Raw genomic sequence first — 26,950 nt, 5'->3', positions numbered from 1 at the left:
CATTATCTTCTTTTATGTGGTAAGGATGTTTACACTAATTAGAGATTTATGAGAGAATGGAATACCATAGGGACAATTGAGACACCCTTTTGAAGCCCATGATGTGTTGATTAAGATTTCGTTAAAATTTTCTGTATAGTTAAAGATATGATAGAGCTAAATTCATTCAAGTGAACTGACCAAGATTTTGCCACTAATTACGTAATAATTGATTACATAATAATTGCATAATAAAAATATTGCATCCATTTAAAAGATTAATCTTTTATCTATCTATATATACCTCTTTTATTATTTTTTATGCATTCATTAGAAAGTTACACCATTTTAAAGGTTAGTGATTGGAAGTAAAAAAAATCTTTGTATTGTGCTACCTTAAAATAAACTTTGTAAATGAGTATAAGTGCTTCTCAGTTGAAAAATAAGTTAAAGTGTTATTAAATTAACCTTCAAGTTCAACATGACAGAACGTGGACTTTGTGTGTTTGTATCCCAGGTTACTTTGGGTATCACATTGTCAATATCATTGGTACTATCACATCGTCACTGATGTTGAAACCTGGTAAACCCACGTGATTGATGCCACTGTTGTTCAACCTGAGTGAACGAACACGTGGTCAATATTACATGTGTTTTATCCAACCAGTAGTCAGTGTTTCAATGATGGCTATTATCTATTGGCGAAACATAAAGTTTTGTCCAATTCTTACAAAACAACAACAAAAAAAAACCCAACTTTATACGATTTTTATGAATATGTTAAAATACATTTATATATATTGCTCTTTTTATTTGTATACATATATTTGCTTTCCAAACCATTGACCGTGTTCCTACTGGAGAATTATATAGATAGATAAATACAGATAAAGCATACAAACACGGTGAAATCTGTATGTTTATCTTTGTTTTCATAATAACACCAACTGTTGAATAATCGATTAAATAACCGACCTTTCTAGATGTCTTGACATAAAGTTTACAGTAGAAAATATCTGAAAACCCAGACAACGCATATATAATAACAGAGTGTTTTTATATATTGCATGTATTTGACAGTAAATATTTATTGAGTTTGCATTACTAGTTTGATTTGACATGTTCAAACTGTTAACATCGTCCATCTAAATACAGAATCATATTAAATTAAATGCATGCATTGTTTAACAAATTAGATTATTCGTATTTTATACTTGACATTGTATCCCAGGATCTAAGAATCAGTTCTTTTTAATGAAATAAAATTATTTATAATTTTTCAATGTCATTTTGAATTTATAAAGTACTTATTTTATCTGATAACTTAGATATCATTAAACAATCTGTCTATCAGACACTATAAGCTCTTATGTTTGAATGACAGAAACACAGAAATGAACTTTTAGACTTACTGATTTTTATATTGTTTCAGATATCGACATTTTGTCAACTTGTTTGATACAATTCTATTACTACTATAATGGTGCCTTGACCCATCAGACATAAGTGAAAGATAATTATTCATCACAGCAACATAACCAAAACACCAAATCTTATTAAGCATGTCACGAATGAAGCCAAACTTTATATTTTAGATAATAGATATCCTTCATCAGTATGAAGTAAAATGAATATTGTCAATATCTATGCTGATTTTACAAAAACAATCTTAAAAGTAATACATTAAAAACCGAACCACCTTTGTAAAATTCTAAAATCTCGGAAGTTCACACGTAAAGTTGTGTTCTTAATATAGAACACATCCGACTGCTGTTGTAAGCACTGTGAAATTTAAACAACTCATTTTTATTGATCCTATATGGTGCAAACGTTTGCCAGAATCTTTGCCTACTGATTCTCAACTAGACCAAGCAGTATTATGATCAATGATGGTAATACTAGGTTGATTGAGATCTGCCATAACGTGGCAAAGAGAATCTCAAATGTCGACTGGGAAGAAGGTATGGCACTGCGATGCCGTTCATAAGTTTTTTTCAACGGTGATCTAATTCACCAACACACTGTTGAAATGCTCCGTATTTGTAGTCTTGCAAGAAAAATTACAAATATGGTTTATTAGTGAAAATGGAAAGGGTGGAGGGGGTAAAGAATGGTTATGACATATTTGCTTGTATGTCAGAGACACAACACTTACAAAAGCCTGCGGAAGAAAAGTCTGTTATAAAGGGTACTGATGAACGATATGTATCATCCGAAATAATTTTTAATATTATAGGGTTTTTGCATGAATATTGCGGAATATTGTCTCGAGTAGAATTTTATATTGCACGAGCTTGCGAGTGCAATATATGTTCTACGAGGGACAATATTCCCAAATATTCATGCAATAACCCTTTTATTGTATAGCAATATAATATTTGAAAGTAAAAATTGTTTTAAACTAAAATTTGGTCGTTGGTGACGTCATGAATTTTGAAGATTTATTGCACTAGTGCAATATTAGAATTTTTTGCACGCTAACTTTTGGTTACTTTCTGTGGGAAATATTATATTGCTATACAATAAAAGGAAATATTGAATTTTTGTTTGTGTACACTTTTTGGTGCGTAATCTGCTTTCTGTATTTTGTATTCTCAGATTTGATATACATTTATAACACTGGTCACGTGTATTACATTATAACGTTGTGTCGTTTGTTTTTTCTTATTTTTGAGTGTAAATTCACATTGCGATAAGACGTGTCACGCTACTTGTCTATCCCAAATTCATGTATTTGGTTTTGATGTTATATATATATATATATATGTTATATTTGTTATTCTCGTGGGATTTTGTCTATGTGTGTTACATTTTAGTGTTATGTCGTTGTTCTCCTCTTATATTTAATGCTTTTCCCTCGGTTTTAGTTTGTTACCCCGATTTTGTTTTTTGTCCATGGATTTATGAGTTTTGAACAGCGGTATACTACTGTTGCCTTTATTTAGACATAAATATATATATTAAATACTAAGACTGCTATTTGATATCCTATATTCCTCCTGAATATGGTATATCTGTTTGATTACACTTTATATCAATGGAGATGGTTTTAATTTCATTATGCTTAACCATAGGTTTTACAATTTAGATGCGACGCATCTTCCCCTATTGTCATTTCAACCTTAATTTACAAAAAAATAACTTGGAGAATCAATATCAAACATTTAAATCAGTCTTCATTAAAACTTCAAAACAAAACTTCTTTTTGCATCTCAAGATGTTTTCAAAATCTAATGTAATCTACATTAATTGGAATATATATCTTTTGTTTATTATCGTCTGTCGTTTTAACGTTCCAGAACGGCAATAAACAGAAAACGATTTCTTCCAATTTTGTCTTCGACAAATACCAATTCTTCTTTTTACGAAAATAAATTTGAATAAATATGATCATTAATGCTAGCGCCTTAAGTGCCAAAGCTGCCGCCATATCTCACGCCTGTTTTTGACAGGACAATTATCGAAAAAATCCGAATGCCTTTGGGTAACGAATGATATAATTTCACAGAAACAACTGTAGTATCCCGTAGGGAGAAATCTTTATTTTCTTTTGGACGATTTTCCTTAAGCGACGACAAACTTTTGTTTTTCTGTCACTATTATAGATTGTTAAATGATTAAAGAATCAATGTAGAAATTAAGTAACGAAATAGAATCTTTAAAACATCTCAGTACCACATGTTCTCGTCATTAGTTAGCATTACAAATGATTACCTAGTCGACAGCTGGCTTATTTACAACAAAAAAGTACTTACTATTATAAAAATATCATCTTTCTGTAATTAAATTTTAAACAATATTTTAGAATTTTGTTGCAAATCTTTATATTGAACTGAAAAGATGATTGATTTACTTTTTAAGACAGTTTTGATATCCGAATTCGTGAGGACTCAAAATTTATTGTCTTCAATTTCAAATTTGAGATTTAAAGTTCATCATTTCATTTTGCAAATGTGATTGGAAGTTGTTAATCTAAATAATATTTTTGTAGATAGAAAAATTCAATATTCATAATAGGCAATCAAAAGTAATAATTAGTACGTAAAAATAAGAAATAAAAATCGGATCATTAGGTACCACGGATTGTTGTACAAGGTCACTTATACTATGATACTTTATATTAGGACAAGCGTTAATTATAGGATACAAATACCACCCATTCCAATACTGGTGGTGACATTATGATTTTAAGGAAATTTTGGTCTGATTCTGTTTTCTAAGTCGAGAACATCATATTGCATCATAATATTGAATTTGAAAATACACATATCAAAACAAAAGCAAATTAAAGTTGAAAAATATGTAAATAAAACCAACAGAAACAGTTATTAAAACGAATTAAGACAATTGAAAACAAAAAATAAGAAATGTACATAACAGCATTCTTTAAACATTACTGCATATCAACCTGGTTCAATATCCGAAAATAATGGTAAACTTCCAAATTATCTCAGTTTTTTTTTTGTAATTCAAGCAAACTAGCAGTATGATATTTATATTTTTGAATTGTTTCTTGCGTGTTTGCTTTAAGTCATTTAGTCCGTGGTCAATTCATACGTGATCTACTTAGTTTTATATAGGATAGTTAGTACATTCTTCAACAAAACAGGACAATATACATTATATTTACTAATTTGGTTGAAATTGTTCTTTCTTCTAATGGTCATCTGACATTTTTTTAATATTTACTGTTTTCTCAAAAATACTGTCATATTAACAACGCTATTAGATATGTTGGTGTCAACTGATATGTGTGTTGTTTCTGATTTTTATTGTTGAAGGGCAGCAGTATTCGTCCAACAGCTGTTTGTATTATTGAAAATATCTATTGTCCTAATTGCAATAAAAACTATCCATGGCCCCGGCATCAGTAATAAGTATACTTACATTTTTCGGGGTTTTCGTCATTTAAAAGAAAAAAAATTCATTAACAATTATTTTGAATTATTAGCGAATAAAGTTAATGTTTATTTTAAATCCAAAACTGTGTCTGTAAATTAACTTTACACAAATATGGAACCAGTCTTAAAAAGATTCTACCGTGATTTACCATGTATTGCGATAATGTACTTTTGCTTTAAGTAAGAAAAAAAGGCTATGGATTAGTCATTGATAAATGAATACGTACGGCAAATCTTTTATTTATTGCAATCCGATATATTTGTTTCCCTTAATCTATTTCCTTGGGAATATTGGGTCAATCGTAATTGGCTCCAATGTAATGATTTATTGCATTGCTAATATAATGTTTATTTCTTTTTAAATATTGTTCTATTAATTTACTTATTCCTATACACTGGTTGTTTCATTGGTCTTTCCAAGTACGTGTAACCAGTATTGACTAAAACCGATAGCGAACATTTCATTGGTCTTTCCCAGTACGTGTAACCAGTATTGACTAAAACCGATAGCGAACATTTCATTGGTCTTTCCCAGTACGTGTAACCAGTATTGACTAAAACCGATAGCGAAACGTACAGTTGCCCTACATTTCCTCGATCTGAATTAGTCCAAATAATTATGATGTCTGGCAAGGCTATTTTATTTTTTTTCTGGGACGACGTCTGGCAAGGCTATTTTTTTTCTTTTCTGGGACGACGTCTGGCAAGGCTATTTTTTTTTCTGGGACGCCTTAGTAGGTAGGAAGACGTCCCAGAAAAAAAAATAGCCTTGCAAGACGTCATAATTATTTGAACTAGATCTGAATATGAATGAAATTTTTGCCATCAAAGACGCTAAGCAAATACCAATACACCAATATATCAATCATTCATTTGTCCTGATTTTACTATATTTCAGGTCCTTTTTTGTTTGATTAGCTCTTCATTTTGTGTATCATTTTTTGAATTTTAAATATTTTGGCCTCGAGCATGACATCAACACGAAGAGACATTTATTGTCGAAATGCGTTTCTGTTGAATACAAATTGGCACCGCCAATGCTGTTATTGCAGACTTTATTCGTAGTAACTACAACATAATATTTTTCCTGTACCATGTTTTATATCAAGGTCATAACATTTCATGTTTGTTCATATCACTTACAAAGGTTGGAGAAACTTTCTTTACAATCGTTTTGCATTACTAATTAAGTATTTCTTACTTTTGTTGTAAAGATCTGTACGTATGTTGGGTTGAGTACTTTAAATATTCGTAAGCTTTCTTGTTTGTCTGACTGTCTTAGACTTTGTGACCTGATAATCGTAACAACAAATCTTTTGAATTTTTGAGAAAAAACATAATAAAAATACCCAACTCCAGGGTAAATGAAAAAAAGTGGCAGTTCATAAAAACTTATAAAAAAAATGTTCCGAATGAAAAACAACTGTCATTTCCCTGACTTGGTACATTCATTGTCTATAGAAGCTTGTGGGTTAAACCTGGTTTTATAGCTGGCTAATCCCAACTTATAAATAGAGACTACAAAATCTACCTTCAACACCAAATTTCTGTATAAATCAATTCAGTGGTTAAAGGAAATGTCTTTCACATTATTCTGAAGAGAAGATGTGTACAAAATGAGATTAAACATTAAATTCATTCAAAAATGAAATACACGAGAATAAAACATAACGCTCTGGTTTTTTTTTTTAAAGATAGAAAAAGGAATATTTTTCATGACACAAGTTTTTATCATTTGAACACCATTTGCTGCATATCTACATAATTAATGTATAGTAATGTTTGAACTGATCATATTGACAAGTTTAATTGGTCAAACAGGTGTTGCATAGATAAATAAATATCTTATATCAAAGAAAGATAATGTAGAGCAATGTTTGAAAGGACTAAACAATGAGAAAAAGTTCATTTAACATTACCATATATGTAAAAAGATTCGTAGAATTTTCATCATGCTTAAAGAAATGGCAATACATTGAAAGCAACATTGTTGATAATTTATTTATGCTATCGATATTGAAATTTTGTACTTTATGTATTCGTTTGGTAAACACGACCCAATACATTTTAGAAAGTTGTAGCTATATGTATATATATGCTATTATTGTCGCTGCCGTGAGGAGTCCTTCATCATTTTAGAGTGTCAGACGTTAAGATTTTCATATCAAAATATTAAGTATTCTATACTTGCTTTCAGTTACTTCCAAATTTATTTTGTTTTATAGTTTTCTTTGAGATTGCACATCTTTTATAGGATTAAATATAAAGAAAAAAAATATGTTACATCCAATGAAATATGGCCTTGGCAAAAATGAACCAAATGCAAAGGAAGGCGAAAAAAAAACCCAGAAGAACAACTCAACATTATTTTGGTAAACCATTTCATTTTTATTTAAAATTACACTTTAAATGTAAAAATAGATAATATACAGCCCGCTGCAAATGTTTGCACCTATCCAAAGTCAGGAATCGGATGTACAGTGGTTGTCCCACGAGAATAACAAATATAACATCAAAACCACATATATGAATTTGGGATAGACAAGTACCGTGACATATCTTATCGCAATGTGAATGTCCATGGATTTATGAGTTTGAACAGCGGTATACTACTGTTGCATTTATTCATAACAATTCATGTTTGTTCATATCACTTACAAAGGTTGGAGAAACTTTCTTTACAATTCTTTTGCATTACTAATTTAGTCTTTTTTTTTTTTTTGTGAAGATCTGTACGTATGTTGGGTTGAGTACTTTAAATATCCCTAAGCTTTCTGGTTTGTCTGACTGTCTTAGCCTTTGTGACCTGATAATCGTAACAACAAATCTACTAAATTTTTGGGAAAAAACATAATAAAAATACCCAACTCCAGGGTAAATGAAAAAAAAGTGGCAGTTCATAAAAACTTATAAAAAAAATGTTCCGAATGAAAAACAACTGTCATTTCCCTGACTTGGTACATTCATTTTCTATAGAAGCTTGTGGGTTAAACCTGGTTTTATAGCTGGCTAATCCCAACTTATAAATAGAGACTACAAAATCTACCTTCAACACCAAATTTCTGTATAAATCAATTCAGTGGTTATAGGAAATGTCTTTCACATTATTCTGAAGAGAAGATGTGTACAAAATGAGATTAAACATTAAATTCATTCAAAAATGAAATACACGAGAATAAAACATAACGCTCTGGTTTTTTTTTTTAAAGATAGAAAAAGGAATATTTTTCATGACACAAGTTTTTATCATTTGAACACCATTTGCTGCATATCTACATAATTAATATATAGTAATGTTTGAACTGATCATATTGACAAGTTTAATTGGTCAAACAGGTGTTGCATAGATAAATAAATATCTTATATCAAAGAAAGATAATGTAGAGCAATGTTTGAAAGGACTAAACAATGAGAAAAAGTTCATTTAACATTACCATATATGTAAAAAGATTCGTAGAATTTTCATCATGCTTAAAGAAATGGCAATACATTGAAAGCAACATTGTTGATAATTTATTTATGCTATCGATATTGAAATTTTGTACTTTATGTATTCGTTTGGTAAACACGACCCAATACATTTTAGAAAGTTGTAGCTATATGTATATATATGCTATTATTGTCGCTGCCGTGAGGAGTCCTTCATCATTTTAGAGTGTCAGACGTTAAGATTTTCATATCAAAATATTAAGTATTCTATACTTGCTTTCAGTTACTTCCAGATTTATTTTGTTTTATAGTTTTCTTTGAGATTGCACATCTTTTATAGGATTAAATATAAAGAAAAAAAAATGTTACATCCAATGAAATATGGCCTTGGCAAAAATGAACCAAATGCAAAGGAAGGCGAAAAAAAAACTCAGAAGAACACCTCAACATTATTTTGGTAAACCATTTCATTTTTATTTAAAATTACACTTTAAATGTAAAAATAGATAATATACATCCCGCTGCAAATGTTTGCACCTATCCAAAGTCAGGAATCGGATGTACAGTGGTTGTCCCACGAGAATAACAAATATAACATCAAAACCAAATATATGAATTTGGGATAGACAAGTACCGTGACATATCTTATCGCAATGTGAATGTCCATGGATTTATGAGTTTGAACAGCGGTATACTACTGTTGCATTTATTCATAACAATTCATGTTTGTTCATATCACTTACAAAGGTTGGAGAAACTTTCTTTACAATTCTTTTGCATTACTAATTTAGTATTTCTTTTTTTTTTGTTGTGAAGATCTGTACGTATGTTGGGTTGAGTACTTTAAATATCCCTAAGCTTTCTGGTTTGTCTGACTGTCTTAGCCTTTGTGACCAGATAATCGTAACAACAAATCTTCTGAATTTTTGGGAAAAAACATAATAAAAATACCCAACTCCAGGGTAAATTAAAAAATGTGGCAGTTAATAAAAACTTGTTCCGAATGAAAAACAACTCTCATTTCCCTGACTTGGTACATTCATTGTCTATAGAAGTTTGTGGGTTAAACCTGGTTTTATAGCTGGCTAATCCCCCACTTATAAATAGAGACTACAAAATCTACCTTCAACACCAAATTTCTGTATAAATCAATTCAGTGGTTATAGGAAATGTCTTTCACATTATTCTGAAGAGAAGATGTGTACCAAATGAGATTAAACATTAAATTCATTCAAAATGAAATACACGAGAATAAAACATAACGCTCTGGGTTTTCAAGATATTTTAAAAGATAGAAAAAGGAATATTTTTCATGACACAAGTTTTCATCATTTGAACACCATTTGCTGCATATCTACATAATTAATGTATAGTAATGTTTGAACTTATCATATCGACAAGTTTAATTGGTCAAACAGGTGTTGCATTGATAAATAAATATCGTATATCGAAGAAAGATAATGTAGAACAATGTTTGAAAGGACTAAACAATGAGAAAAAGTTCATTTAACATTACCATATATGTAAAAAGATTCGTAGAATTTTCATCATGCTTAAAGAAATGGCAATACATGGAAAGCAATATTGTTAATAATTTATTTATGCTATCGATATCGATAAATATTATCAAAATTTGGTACTTTATGTATTCGTTTGGTAAACACGACCCAATACATTTTAGAAAGTTGTAGCTATATATATATATATGCTATTATTGTCGCTGCCGTGAGGAGTCCTTCATCATTTTAGAGTGTCAGACGTTAAGATTTTCATATCAAAATATTAAGTATTCTATACTTGCTTTCAGTTACTTCCAGATTTCTTTTGTTTTATAGTTTTCTTTGAGATTGCACATCTTTTATAGGATTAAATATAAAGAAAAAAATATGTTACATCCCATGAAATATGGCCTTGGCAAAAATGAACCAAATGCAAAGGAAGGCAAAAAAAAAACCCAGAAGAAGAATTCAACATTATTTTGGTAAACCATTTCATTTTTATTTAAAATTACACTTTAAATAATAATATAGATAATATATATCCCGCTGCAAATGTTTGCACCTGTCCAAACTCAGAAATTGGATGTACAGAGGTTGTCCTCTGCTCAATGCTCTTCAATTTTGTACTTGTTTGGCTTTATAAATATTTTGATATGAGCGTCACTGATGAGTCTTATGTAGACGAAACGCGCGTATGGCGTACTAAATTATAATCCTGGTACCTTTGATAACTATTTACACCACTGGGTCGATGCCACTGCTGGTGGACGTTTCGTCCCCGAGGGTATCACCAGCCCAGTAGTCAACATTTCGGTGTTGACATGAAAATCAATAATGTGGTCATTTTTATAAATTTCCGGTTTACAAAACTTTGAATTTTTCGAAAAACTAAGGATTTTCTTATCCCAGGCATAGATTACCTTAGCCGTATTTGGCACAACCTTTTTGAATTTTGGATCCTCAATGTTCTTCAATTTTGTACTTGTTTGGCTTTATAAATATTTTGATTATTCATGAGCGTCACTGATGAGTCTAATGTAGACGAAACGCGCGTCTGGCGTAGTAAAAAGTAAAATCACAAAAATACTGAACTTAGAGGAAAATCAATTTATAATCAATTTATAATCAAATCAATTTATAATCCTGGTACCTTTGATGACTATATATATATGTAGTTAATACGTAATTTTCTTTTTTCTTTTTTTTTATATATTAGATTAGACCGTTGATTTCCCCATTTGAATGGTTTTACACTAGTATTTTTTTGGCCCTTTATTACTTGCTGTTCGGTGGAAGCCAAGTCTCCAAGTTGAAGGTCGTACCTTGACCTACAATGGTTTACTTTTTATAAATTGTTACTTGGATGGAGAGTTGTCTCATTGGCACTCATATCACATCTGCATATATCTATGTATACTGTAGTTTTTGCTTCAAAATAATTCAAATAAAAAATCATAGATAAAATGCAAAAGCTTCGCAGTAGATATTAATAAAATACGATAGTCTATGGTAAGTCTATAAATGGTAACCTTACACTGATCATCCTGAATGGGTTATATGAATGGTAATCTTACACTGATCATCTATAGGAATGCTTGCAGTAAATATTAATATTACTGAGACTTTATATGCGTTTTGTGTACTGGTAACTTGTAATTTGCACATAGAAATCAGTTATAAGGAAGTTAAGTTCCACAAATTGTGTGTATTACTGAAACATCTTTTTAACACGGATTAAGTGTACGCATTTGCACCTGAAGGGGTAATTTATATAAGCCGTTAAGGTACGAAGGAAATCAATATTTCTAGTTTTAAAACTTATATTCATTTACAAGGACATTTATTATAACCAAAATTTCTGCTCTATAAATTTTCTATTTTTTATTTTTAAATCATTTCTAGGCAAATATAAAGAACAATATGTCTCCTATTTAATAAAGATGTACTTTATATAAAAACGAGCTTGAAATTCCAACAATAATTGATCTCTCAATGTTAACTACCAAATAATAGATTTAAAATGGCATAAAGTTCAAGAAAAGTGAACGTTAAATGCAAAGTACAGAAACACTTTCTGTGGCATAGAAATAATAGTGCATATCTTGTCATATTTCTTATCGTTTCTGTAATATGGTTAGGGATCATGGTGAATTGGTTTGGTACAATACACGCAAATACTGTGCTTAAATATGTGTCTCATCCAGACGGAAGTAGTTACTAACTGTAATATTGTCCATCGAAACTTAAACATTGTTGTGCTGTCTGGACAAATCTTGTTTGCTTACACACTTCTTACTCAGTGATCAAGTTAATAATAATTCATACTCCTACTTAAACATGGATTCATTTATTGGCAAACGAGAGCAAACGATAAAACTAAACGAGGGAAAGGTTGATTGTCCAATTGTGAACTCTCTGTTTCTGTCTAACGACAAAAGTATCATTCATTCATGTCTTTATTTCCTCTTAATTGATTAAATATCATACAGGAAAAGGAATAATCGAAATAAAATGAAAATAAGTTTCAAATACTATTACAGTAACATACAAAAATATACTTATCTTTATATACTAGTAATATCTATATCAATTTTGAAACAATAAAGATGGTGCATTATACTAGTCTATAATAACATCAGTTTCTTTGGTGTAAAAACGGTCAAACCAATTGTATCATTTTTTTTCAGTCGGGTATTGTTGCAGTGTATCTTTTTGTTGTTTATTACCTTATTTTCCTGTATCAAAAAATATAATGATAATATGCAAAGGAAACGAAGAAAAACATATAATCGAATAATTTACACTGTTTTGACTTGTCTGGAAAAAGATTGGTTTTCATTTTAGTTTTGTACGTCCAAAGAAATGCACAAAAACGTCGACAGACTACAGTAACTTACAGCTTACAATACCTCTTTCTCAACTAATGTTTGGTACATTTATCTTTGTCGTATACATTGAGTATATATTTAATGTTAAAAATTGTTCAACTACATTTAAGCAGTAAATTATTAAATGACTTGCATATTTTATGAATGGTAGATGGTCTAAGTGGTAGTAAACTAGAGTATTGTAGAAGTTATTCACTACCATATAATAGCTTATACCAGTAATGGCACCTAAAAATCAAACGTTACAACGACTGTCGACAACCCTAAGAACATATTGTTAGTGTAAAGCATGCATGATGTACACAGTTATTTTGTAATTGTTACAGCCCACATTACCATTTTTGGAAGACTAAATTGAAATAAGCAAAGATTTTTGTCAATGTCTTATTCAGATTGGCATAGTTTCAAATACATGCAGTAATACTTTCTGATTTAACGTCTCTAAACAATAGTTGTTTTTCGAACATGTCACTAATAAGAACTGGCTAAACAAGAAGACGATTTCACATATCAGAAATAGGGAGAAACAAGCCTTCCGTCATGTTGTGCTTGAAGATATTAAAAGGAAAAGTAACGAACATGGTTTTTTTTTTATATTATTTGATTGACTCAGTATTTTGTTTGTAGTTTAATTTTGTGATTGTAGTAGAAAAATCTTAGAAGGAAGTAATATAATTCAGAACTCAACATTTACTGCAGAATTCTAAAAGTGTCCAAACACAGCTAAGGATAATATATACAAACCAAGGACACATTATAACATGAGGGATCTATTAGTTTAGTGAACTTGTTTTAATATAATTTTATATTAGTTTTTATAGCAGTTAACATACAAGAATCATAATAGCTTGCTTGCTAGTTTACATGGTGGTAAAAGTGATACGAAGATCAAGATCGATTAGTAGCATAATTTTTTTTGGCTCTGATTTTTTGTACAAGGATGATGGATAGAGGGTGGCAAATTAAATTCATATACAGGGTTTGTCAATCAGCGGTAATTCTATTGGTTTGTCAATCGGTTGTTTTGTTTTTGTTGGTCTGTCATTGGCAAAAGCCTAAAAATGATCTTGATGTTTGCTGCAACTTGGTGAGAGAACAAAATTGTACGGCATTCGGTACTATCGAGGTGCTTTGAATGAACAAGCAATTTGTCTTAAAAGGTCATGGAATAATTTGAAGCAAACAAATGATCTTGATGATTGTTGCAACTTTGTGGGGAAAAATTGTACGGTTTATGATACATTTGGTACTGTCGAGGTGCTTAGAATGAACAAGCAATTTGTCATAAAAGTTTATGGAATAATTCGAAGCAAAATCCTCTCAACGTCTACTGGTCAAATTATCAAAGGTACTGGCCAAATTATTCCCCCACCTCTTGGGAGCTCTGGTGTTAATACATTATTACAGACGTGAGAAGGACGATTGCTTTGACTGATATGCAGTTATATAAAGTTGTCTGTTTCACATCAATTGAAATTAATATTGACACTTTCGTTAATTTAACATGTTAGACATGATCTTTGCAGACAATGCTTTCATTATTTCATTTTGTAAATACTAGTCAGAAACTGTCATGAAAAGTTCATGATCTAAGTTTTATTGCCATAAGTACTCAGTTTATGTGGGTCATCCAAAAAAATAAATACAATGTATAACCACTCCATGGACAGCTGTGTACATTTTGCGATCAAAAACAATTTACATCTGCCATGTAGGCATGGGGATAGTTTAAAATGAAATCAAATATTTCATAATTTTTTTAATCTTTGTATATGATTGATTAATTGATTGGTTAGCTCAACACAGCACAAGAACGGATTTCAAGCCAATAAAAAAGTAAAAGATTATATAAAATTATCATGAAAAAAAAAATATAGGATGATTGGAAAAAAATTGGGAAAAATGTGTCGAGACAGAAAGAGTTAGGTAGGGTAGGAAACTGTAGCCACAGTAACGGGACCAAATAGACTTATTATTTACGAACAGTTTTGGGTGGGAACTCTATGAGATAAGACAATCACCTCACTTTGAACTGTGTGATATTTTGATGATTCCTGTTATATAATTATCCGTATTAAAAAGGAAAAAAGATCGAAAACGCATGGCCCAGATAGTTTGAATGCGTGCAGTTTTACTTTGTTGCGATTTAAAAAGAGTTGTAAATCTAAACAAATATCCTTTGTTGTTCTTCAGGTAAACCAACGAAATCTATGCGATTTCTTTACCAGCAGATTAAATTCAGTGCTTTGAACTGGCTGTAATATTAGAAAAATGTTATACCATTCTTTGTCGAGTTAAAAAAAAAACATGTACGCTGCCAATACGCTAGTAATTTTGGATGCATTCAACCTGTCAATTATATCTATAACGTGTACACATCGAGGTTTAAGCGTGTATTTGGCGTACGAGAAGCGTACCTAAGCGTTTATCGGGGTTCAAGAAACGTATGTTGACGTATGCCTGGCGTTTGTCTAACGTAAATGGAATGCACGCTACGACGAAAAAAACTTTCTTGAACGTATTTGAGACGCGTCCCGATCGTGTCTTGGACGTTCTATTATTTGGTGTTTGTATGGGTGTTTGTTACAAACACACCCGCATACGTTTTAGTTAAAGTCGAACGATCTTGAAGCGTGCACAACGTGCCTTAAACGTGTCTGAAACTTATATGTAGCGCGTTAAACGCGCTTGAAGCGTATGTATAACGTGCGTGTAGCGTACATGTATACGCTAGACACACGCTTGAGCTGGATGAAATTTTTTATGCTGCATTAAAATTTCCACGAGTTGTAGCGTTCACCAAGCATATACCTTTATATTTCGACGTACTTCAAACTTATGCAGCGCGCGTTTAACGATTGCTTAGCGTTCCTCTGGCGTGCAACTAACGTATACCGACTTTGTCAATTTTCTCTGTACGTTTGGTGCACGCCGGTCTATACGCCAATGTGTGACGCCGGCATAAGCGCCGCTGATGAAGATGAAATGCGTGTCTGGCGTATTAAATTATAATCCTAATCCTGGTACCTTTGATAACTATTCACCATATCATCTTGCTTTTTCATTTTTAGTTTTTGTAAATGATTATTCTTTGAAGATGATGTAGATATTGGCAGTATTCCTTCAGAACGTTTTGAGACTTGGAGCTACTAGCTAGTATTTAAAACTTGCTATACGGTTTCAAATAATTGTTCTGTTTAAAGTCTGTTCTTGGTGACCTTATATTGATAAATCAACGGCATTGATATTTTGATTATTTAAAGTGTTGCTAACCAATTGACATATCCTCCGAATTCATTTATTTATGTTCGGCTTTAAAAAGGGTCCAGCCAAGTATAAGTTAGATTTCCCCCAATAATTATTTTTGCTTTAGTACGTATACGGATCGACCAGACTTAATCTAAGTTTATACTTGTACTTTTAAACAAATATATGTTAATGTAAATTATACATGGTATTCAAAATTCAAGCAGTTGGTTTACCATGTGGAAAATTTACCACTGCTATAAAAGTGCGTCAGTTTTACCTCAACTGCATGATTATGTAGATAAAGCATTAATTATAAACATTCTCTTGATGGACATCAACGTTTTTGTCATTTGAACAGGACATAATTAAATTTTGATGGTTTTGAATAATTATGCACAAAAGAATTGCGAACATTGAAATACAATTAGTAAATTTTACGTTTCAAAACACATAGTGATAACATGTAAATTTTTCTGTGATATTTGAATAAATTTGATTTAACTTTTTACTGATATTGCAAAATATCAAAGTAGAATGTAGGCATCAATGTTTGGAAATTGTTTGATGCAATCTCTAATGTATTGAAAATAGAAAATATTCACTGTAAAAATAAAAAAACTAGGCGGGGGGCCATATGCGGATAATAAACTGCTGACCTTCCAAGAGTTCTCCATGGTATAACCTATTCTTCTTTTCAATATTTTCTCTTCTGTTTAATGTCTTAAAAGACCCTTGGTAATTCGAAAACATCTAATTGCTTTAAATCTTTGTCTAAAATACATATAAATTGTACCTTTAACATGCAAAATTGATGTTTGAAAAAAAATATGAAATATAAGGTTACATTTATAGATGAATTAATGGAAAATAATGCTGACGTTGTGAAATTAAATACACGTACAAAATCAATAAAATGACCTTATCTATTTTAATTTCTAGAAAAAGTGTAGATTTATTAGTAATTAATAAAATATAGGGACATTTGGCGCCAAGATATACTTCGAAAATGACATCCATCCAATTGCCTGTGTGAGTGTCTACATTAGGGATGTGAAATGTACATGGATACTATTAAGATTTATGTATAATTAGCATGTCTTCTGCCATAAAATGGAAGCCATCTTCAGTATGATAAAACACAAAGTCAATACTTGTCAGAAATAATATAACTTACATGTTTTCATATGAAATCTTTTGTTGCATTGTACTTTAAGAAATTAAAATCAATCTTATAATCAATTCTCGTAGAAATTATTAATACACTTTCATGCAAGGCGTAGTTAAAGTGTTTTGTTTTTACATTTAAAATTACTTAATACGAATTTTTGTAGCTGACCTCCTTGTGTCCTTTAGAAAAAACCCATTTATCTGTTTTATGGCATTATTTTTAAGATTGTTTGATTTGGAATTTTTTCGAAAACTTTAATTTTATAGCAAGAATTTATATTACTTTTATGAATAAAATGTACGTCCGTGATTTTAGATGATAAGATGATAAGTTTTCATTTCGCTTACCGTACCAACTTATATTGTTAAACAATATGCAATAACGAAGGTGATGGGTTAACAGTCTATGTTAAATGTTTTTATCATATGTACCAACTTTTGAATAGATCTTTGATGTATACATGTATGCATAAATTTACTATCAGTGTCAAGTTGTCGCCAGCTATTATAGAAACAACAGTCAGGATATAGAATAAAGTATATACATATTTTTTAAACAATGAATATGTGCCTTGAAAACATCATATTTTATCGGGAAACATAAAGGCTTTACAGTTTTATTGGATTAAAATTAAGAATTCGATTCGCCTTTACAAATCTAAGCATTTATTTGTTTCAATTGATGCAAAAACGAATAAAATTATAGGGAGATCCTGAATAACGAATTTCTTCTTTAAATGACAATGCCATTGTTTTGACACTTAAAAATTGTGGGATTCAAATGATAAACAATGAAACTCGCCTAGGCAAGGCTGCATAAAAAGGTGCAGAAATTTATGAAAAGTTGAACGAAAGCAAAACAAAGTATTCCAACAGTTCCAATAATCCTATCCAATAAGTTTGATGAACTTATAAAACCAGCTGAGTATAAAAGTCAAACACATAATTAACAAACACATATGCTTGAATTGATTTATCGTATTTTTTTTTTGTTTGCCTGTTCGTTTATGGTTTCTTTCCTTCTTTCAAAACTGTTGTTATTACTGTTTTAGAAAAAAAGAAAAGAAAACGTAGTTTGCTTGAAATCAAGCATGGTCTAAAGGCGCCTTGTTCTAATGTAATGAACAAAGTATAATGAAAGGAGGACTATTTACCTATTCTGGTTGATTTAATTGGTTATGGACATTGCGTCCTTCAATGACAAGTAATGAACAATAAAAATAGGTTATTAGTGTAATGGTGTTTGTTCAAGTCTAATAAAAGTCGTACTTTATTTATTTAGAATGGAACATCAAGACATTTATGTAAAACATATGCTCAATGTGTGACCATAAATGTTGTTTTACTAAAAAATAGATAAATTCCTTTAGTTCAAAGTGTGACAAAAAATATAAAAAAAATCCTTTTATTAGGACTATTTACCTATGAGCAAGGAAACATAATAACTGAAAATACCATCTATTAAAAATGAAATGATTTCATTCGAAAAACGCTACATGATGTGCACAAGCAAATGATTTGTGACACGAGCTAGGACCTTTCACAGTTATATGTTGGATAAGTATGTAATTTCATACGACAATATTGTTGTTTGAGAATTTTTCGAAATCTTATAGGTTTATTGAAAAGAAAGTAAGCAAATAAAATCTTGAGAAAAAAAGACAGCGAACAGATTATTCCAATCCTTTCACATCCCATTTTACATCGCAATGACCGTTAGGGCATTCCGGTGCATTGTTGCCACAGAGATTTCTAATTACGTTACTTTCGTTTTTGACTGGTAACCGATTTATAAATACGCGGACATTATCGAGTGCAAGTAAAATTCATGATCGCTTGTTATAAATTAATTTCTTCAATGAATATTCCTAAAATATGTTTTTAGAACATAATTTAATCACATGAACGTTAGAAATATATATCAGTAAATAATCATTTTAAAATATCAATGCACACGTACAAAAAAAATGTGTTTACGCATGCGGAAGAATATTTCAAGAACGTTTTGCAGATAATATGAATCCCTTCTCAGAAGAGTGTCCACCATCAACCATGCACTTGCACTACACTATTATAAGAATAGAAGACTATAATGATATACAAATGGATGAAAATTATGTATTCATGTAACTGTTATATATAATTATTAATATAATATATACAAAAACAAACCAGAGTAGACTGATTTGTATCACTACAATATAATAGTTATTACGGTGAGGTTGAATTCCCTGTCATTTATTCATCATCCACGCACGAAAAAAACCCAACATATATCTGTACATTAACCTCACTTTATATGTTGTTTCTTGTGTACTATTATTTGTCTGTTTGTCTTTAGCATTTTGAGCCATGGCGTTGTCAGTTTTTAGGTAAAGAGATAAGATTTTTTTAAAGACAAGTTCTTGTGACCATCCCCAAGAACTTGTGATCATCCGATGTTCAGTACTTTAGTACTATTATTGTTAATATCACCATGGACAATTATTTTTCCCTTTGCCAGTGTCCGCATTACTTCGTTTAAAAATGAAATGATATTACATGCGGTTATTTTGTCTTTAGAATATGTTATAATTCGGAACGAAAAAAAAATTATAACTGAACGTTTTGACCCTGTATATTATGGGATATTACAATACAATTTACTGAACTAGTTATCTTGATCAGAGTAAGAAATTTATACAAAAATGACGAACATCATATGGTAAACGCACATTACTATACTGTTGCCTTTTACTGGAACATACATTGTCTGTCTAGGGAAACGAATGCAGCTTTTATTTGTATTACATGAAAAATGGTTCAGGAAAATCTCAAGCATGACAATAAATCATATTTTGAAGGAGCTTCTGCTTATGATCGAAATCAAGCGGACATCGATGAGTTATTTTAGAAGAAACTATACAACTGATGTTGTCTATATCATCTGTAAAGTCATTTTTTAATTTTTAATGAGCTATTATAAATAAGAGTTATTCATGAAGTCAAATGTAATTAGGACGTCGTCCATGGCGTGGCGATAGTCTAGCCCTTTAAAATAAGTATTGGAAAACTATAAAAAATATTGATTTGAAGACTTCATATTTGACAGGAATAGTTATTAATAATAGATATGAAAAGTCTTTGAATTGATAAGCAAATTGATTAGAAAAGCTCTGACCATGAAACATTTGATTGACAGTCATATTACTAATTATATTCAAAACACGACGACAAGTCACCCTTGATCTTAAAGTTTAGTTTTAAGTTAGTTTTAAAACTTATTCTTCGATGTAAGAACGTTAACTCTCCCTATATATTTTAACGACAAAGTATTGCAAAACTGAGGGTTGGCGAATCAGGGAACATAATTCCGGTTTTAAATTCTATTTAAATAACTCAAAATTTAAATGAAAGAAGTACTATTTATTCATTGAGAACTGCGATTTTTTAAGTGGAAACTGCATGCAGATTTGAAGACATTTTTATGATATTCGGCAAATCCTTTTTTTTTAATTTCATAAAACCTTTGAAACATTTCCATATAAATCATTAGCTAACATAGAAGCGTTTAAACCAAGGGTTTCAAATGGTAAAAATTTACAGACGCGTGCAACTGTATCAAAGATTACAAGATTTGTCGTTGTAACAATCCCAACCTCTTTTTCTTGAATATGACATCACCGAACAAGTTGTTCCCCCGTTTTCCACTGCATTGAACAAAACAACAGATGTCATTAAAGGAAGGAACTACTTACAACAATCACCTAAGTTCACCCCAGTATTTGGGTTGGGTTAATATTTATCGAGCTTTTAATAAGCGTTTTGTAAGCTTGTTTGTCTATTATAGCTATTTGTGGTTTTCTTTTTTTTTTGCATGATGTTGTAAGATTTTTTTAAGTTGTAGTTCTTGAGTCCCTCTTTTTCTACATAAGTAAATGCCTGTACCAAGTCAGAAATAATGCAGTTGTTATCCAATCGTTTGATGTGTTTGGGCTTTTGATTTTGCCATTTGATTAGGGACTTTTTGAATTTTCCTAGGAGTTCAGTGTTTTGTGAGTTTACTTTTTGTTGTCTTTGTTTTCTTTTTGTTTCATCTTATTGATATGTATAAAAAGTAAAATCACAAAAATACTGAACTTAGAGGAAAATCAAATCGGAAAGTCCCTAATCACATGGCAAAATCGAATGACAAAACACATAAAAAACGAATGGACAAGAACTGTCATATTCCCGACTTGATACAGGCATTTTCAAATGTACAAAATGGTGGATTAAACCTGGTTTTTATAGCGCTAAACCTCTCACTTTGTTGACAGTCTCATCAAATTCAGTTATATTTCAATGCTGCGTGAACTAAAGAGACATAATAAATATAAAACGGGAGAAAGGAGTAAACGACCAATAGACATCAAAGTTTGCAATGCTATGATTTGTTCGAGTTAAACCCCCTGTGTTCATTTTACTTGATAGACGAATGTGCCAAAAGTAGATTTTTTTGATGCATGATTCACTATCTAGGATAAAATAATAAAGCCAGATGCTAATTATATAGTTTCTATTTACAACTTTCTTTTTGTATTTCAGCTAAACTCGATGGAGTAAAAACTTACATGTCACTAAGACGGGTACCAATGAGACTACAGGATCGAGTCATCAAATGGTTCGATTATTTGTGGTATTGTAATAAATCGACTGACGAAGAAAAAACGCTCAGTTTACTTCCGGATAAGCTCAAAGCGGAAATAGCAATTCATGTTCATTTGGATACATTAAAAAGAGTAGAGATCTTCCAAAATACTGAATCAGGATTTTTATGTGAATTAGTGTTGCGTCTTAAACCAGTATTATTTTCTCCCGGGGATTATATATGCAGGAAAGGTAAGTTTTTTAAATTAAATGTATATATTCAAAGTATTTACCAAAAATCAAGCAGTTGTAGATCTCTACTAACATCTGCAATTCATTGATTAAGAGCATTTTGTAGAAAAAAATAAAGCTTTTAAAAAAGAAGGGGAAATAACTTATTTACCAGAATCACGCACGTAAAATTCAAATGGTGGTTATCTCTGATCAAACATCGGTGGAAAATCAAAACTGCAAATCATTTAGCTGGTTTGCCGATCCATGTTTGAATATATGTAAATATTGAGGAAGTTTAAAAAGAACCAGACTAGTATTAACAGAAAACAAAATGTAACATGGTATCAAATGACTCTCAGACAACAATTGCCATGGAATTTCATAACAAAGGAGTGGTATGGACTGGAAGCTAGTAAGAGGAAACTTTCATTTGTTTCAACTACTTTCTTTTGAGTTGAACAACCTATCATGTCCGATAGTATATTCCTTTTTTGAATGAAGTTTGCACAGAATAACTTGCACAAGACAAAAGAAGATAAATGATCCTTAAATAGCTTCAAATTTACAAATGCATTATATTGTAGACATCTAACATCTATTGAAAAATGTGAACACCATGGAAAGTGACCATGGATTTCATCATACAGGAAAGAAAAATAAACGATAGGAAAGGAGATATCGTTCCATTGTCGTTATTTTTGGTAGACAATCTTTTCAATTTTTAAATATCAAGACTCAAAAAGGAATAAAATGCCATCAAACGTTCAATGTATTATGAATTTCACGTAGATCAATTGTATATTACCAAAACAAAATACACGAGTAATGTTCTCTTCATTACTATATTTGTGAAAAATTTCACAATCGTGTTTAGGTTGATAGTTTCATTGCTTCTACAAGGAATTGAAACCAAAATGTGAAGTTATCTACAACCTTTTTGATTTAATGGCATGGCAAATTTAAAATAAACATTGAATTATTAATGAATCATTGGGTTAAATTGGTTGTAACATTGATTTACTTATTCTGATGATAATATATCAAAGTATTTGCAATTATTTATAGTGCATTCTAAAGCCAAACATAAACATATTACTATAAATAAAAGGAGATTCGGACCTACGTAAATGAGACAGTGATCTAGAGATTTAAAAAAACAACGTCAAAAATATTACATGAAGACACGATAGTGTGTAAATTGCATTTATTTTAAAGCAGAACAACAAAAGAACTATTTACTTGTTCCGAATAATACCAGAAGCATATATAATAAGTGTATATTTTTACTTTTATGAATATTTTTTCACAACAAATATACACACAAATCTATCGAAAGACTAATTCATTACATAAGAAATATTGATTTTGACACAAAATATTCTGCAATACGTACAGATAATTGACAGTATAAATGTCAACCGAGGCAACTTGCAGCCAATGAACAAAGGATAAACGATTGAAGCTAACTCAAAACCCAGAAACAATGTATACAGCTATTAACATAAGCTTTGATGCAATTAGAGTTCCTTAGCTGTCTATGTAGCATTCGTCAAAGCATAAATATTTGTAATTGAACATTTACTGGATGCAAGAATGTATAAAGTTTCTTGTGTAATCTGGTTAACCAAAAGACAGCGGGGACATTTTTCTGTGGCTTCGATTCAATTCATTTGCTGTTATCTATGATGTTTTGGGTAGATGGATGAAGTATGTACGAAGGATTTGTAATCGCAGTTCCATCAAGTGAAGGTAACCTTACACGGGTTCGACTGTTCGACGGATTCAATTCATTAGCTGTGGCTTCGATTCAATTCATTTGCTGTTATCTATAATGTTTTGGGTAGATAAGGATTTGTGTAATAAGGATTTGTAATCTCAGTCCATCAAGAGAAGTTGACCTTAAACGGGTTCGACTGTTATCCCTTTCTATGGGTTTTGATAATTTTAAACGTTTTACGTATATTACTTTTCAAACTTTTTGAAAATCACCAGATAAAAATTGAGTACAGACACGTGTCGTGCACACTGAAATCGGTACATTCGTCTGGTTTCCATTGGTACCTTCATGATTAAAATGACACACAGTGTACTTTATTTGAATAGATTTTTAGTTTTTTTAATGAATTTCTCAATGTATATATAAAACGAAAGTTGCAACTCCCTCTAATGGAGTGTTATATGTTTGTCTAACAAAACTTTAGGTCATAACTTAATACCTGATGAAAGTTATTCCATACAATATTTCATACTCACAGATGAACCAGGATTAGAAAAAAAGGGAATAAGTCGCTGACGACTTTAAGATATTCTTACTGCTTCATTTCTTTATTGTGTACAATTTTTCGGACCCTCTCAAGAAAATTCAAAGCCTCTTTACAATGGTAATGTTTTCCGTAACGTGGATAACGTCTAAACATATAACTTTTAGTGTTCTACAACTAGGATTTTTTTTCTTAATTTTTTTTATATCAGCAAAGTTATAACTCTATTACATGATATTAATAGACAGTTTTAACAACATATCAATCATGTGTTAAACAGTTTTTTAAACATTTGTCAGTATTTGACCTCAGTGTAAATGTCATCCTTGTTTTTGCAATGTTTCATGTTAAAGTTAAGGGTTAAGATAGTTTACTTTGAGTGTGTGGCTCACGTCAACTTTGGTATATATATTCAAGGGTTTACATCATATAAAACCTATTTATTTAACTAATGTTTCAAGTCAAAAGGTTTGATCCATATTTCGTTGTTCACTTAACCTAGAAATCAAGTAGGGCGAACGGGGCATTGTCTCCTGGTCGTGATTCTTTATGCTTTTTGATACACAGAAGTTGCATGATAATCGGTCGACGCATCTATGTACTGTGCTGCAACAGGTTATACACATTAATTATATTGATACAATCAATCCACACTGTACTGATTCAAACAGAGGTTCTTAAATGTATTCGATGCTAAATTGTGATCTTATAATCAGATGTCTGGTTTATTATCGATATTCTTTGATTATGAAATATGATTATTCAATGAAATCATTCATTTTGTGACTTAATAACAATATCAACTGATCGGTGTATTGGGCGACAGCTGATCAAACTTAATGAATTTATATGTGATATGAATGAAAACAGAATTGCAGCTATTTCACAACGATGACTATGTTATTTGGTTTAAATACAGCAGACGTATTGATGGTTATTGAAGTAACTGTTTTGATACATATTGAACATACTGTAATTCTACATATCAAGTTAACATAGTTTTGAAATACGTTTCTGCTATTTATCAATTCGACGGTACTTCCGCTCAACTCCTTTTCTCTGCAGCTAAACATTTTTTATGTAAGTTGTGTTGAAATGGGATATTCTTATAGGTAACAAAACCTTTTGCTCTCAATTTGTAACGAATTTGTTGTGCACTGTTTACAATAAAAACCCAGAAACTCATAAAAATTATGTAATCCAGCTTGTGTTTAAGTAATTACAGACAATATAACACAAGTTGTCCGTGGGAAAGAACAAAGGTAAATGAATATATCAAAGTAGATTGTGAGGTCGTAATTCCTAAAAGGACAATGTGTACAAATGTGGGTAACATTTCTATAAACTGTTGCAATTCTTAGCTTAGCATGAAGTCAAGAGACGTATATAATTTCAAAAATGACGACCATATATTGAACAAAAGGTATTTATTTACTTAGACTGTCACGACATGCTTTCTGTCTACAATCCTTGATAATTGATTTCGTCTCCTTGTAGTTCACTGAAAAACTACAAACTAAACAAATTTGAAATATATGGAAATCATTATTCTATGTTTGGTCGTTCAAATTTGACTATTTTTTTTATTGAGATATAATTAGTTATCAATGATACCAGGCTTATAATTTGTTACGCCAGACCTTAAAATTAACTCATTGGCTGTGAATCTAGTAGAAATTTCTGTCTCTGAGAAAAAAGGGAATGAAAAATTTAACATTCTTATTAAGGCTAAACATAACAGCAATAAGTTGTTTTCTCTTGGTAAGGTTAATTGTTTGTTTAATTTTGGTTATTTTTTCGTCGCTAGTCTTGGCTGGAAGGTTTTCTTTACAAGCAGCTTTATCGTTTTTTCCTTGTAAAATCTATTTGTATTGCTTGTTTGCTATGGCGTAAACATTGTTTTGTATAAAGGTTATTAATCTATTAAACGAATACATTTTATATAAGGATCCTGACTTTTGTTGGTTGATAAGTAATGTATTCCGTTCTCTATGGTTTGTTTTTTTGCAAACTTGATATCTCGATATCTACCGTGTTATATACTAACCATTTGGCATTATCACACAATCAAATATAAAAACTGGCTAATTGCTAAGACAAAGAAATAAAAAAATGAGGAGATGTGTATTATTGCCAATTATTCATTAAAAATAAAAAGACAGAAATATGACTTTTCCCACATGAAACATCGGACAAGAAGGTTATCTACACATAAAAGACAAATATTTAATTATTTAATTCATATTTGTCCATCTAAGTGTCGTCTTCAATATTCATGAAATATCTGCCACTGGACGGTAAAGCTGATATCTTAATCATTTAAAACTAAACTTGATTCAACCAATTTTTTAACCTAACCTTATGTAGCATATATATTATCAGCCATATCACAAGGGAATGGGGATATATCAAAGCTAAATGATATCAATTATAGAACCCCTATGATATGCTTGAGTTAAGTCCAGCGGCAAATATTAATTGTAAATTCAGAAAAATACAAAGGTTTTCTTTTGAATTGACGGGTATTGAACCCATGTTCTTAGAACGCGTGACCACAAGACCATATAAGCGGGTAACCCCGTTCAATATCATTTTTATTGTCGAGCCTGCAACTTTTGTTGCAGAAAGCTCGACATAGGGATAGTGATCCGGCGGCGGCGGCGGCGGTGTTAGCTCACTTCTTAAAAGCTTTATATTTTAGAAGGTGGAAGACCTGGATGCTTCATACTTTGTAT

At 30.8% G+C, this 26,950-nt stretch overlaps 1 protein-coding gene across 1 annotated transcript in view; it reads left to right on the top strand.

Moving 5' to 3' along the window:
- Positions 1-26,950, top strand: part of LOC139514526 (cyclic nucleotide-gated channel rod photoreceptor subunit alpha-like) — a 114,482-nt gene that overhangs the window by 53,815 nt on the left and 33,717 nt on the right. Inside the window, exon 3 of the mRNA XM_071303885.1 lies at positions 21,679-21,972. Coding sequence (XP_071159986.1) covers positions 21,679-21,972 — 294 coding nt within the window. The remainder of the gene's footprint in view (positions 1-21,678; positions 21,973-26,950) is intronic.

This window comes from Mytilus edulis, chromosome 3 (assembly GCF_963676685.1).
Source record: "Mytilus edulis chromosome 3, xbMytEdul2.2, whole genome shotgun sequence".
NCBI lineage: Eukaryota > Metazoa > Mollusca > Bivalvia > Mytilida > Mytilidae > Mytilus > Mytilus edulis.
Note: the sequence above shows the minus strand (reverse complement) of the source record. Positions and strands in the feature narration are given on the sequence as shown.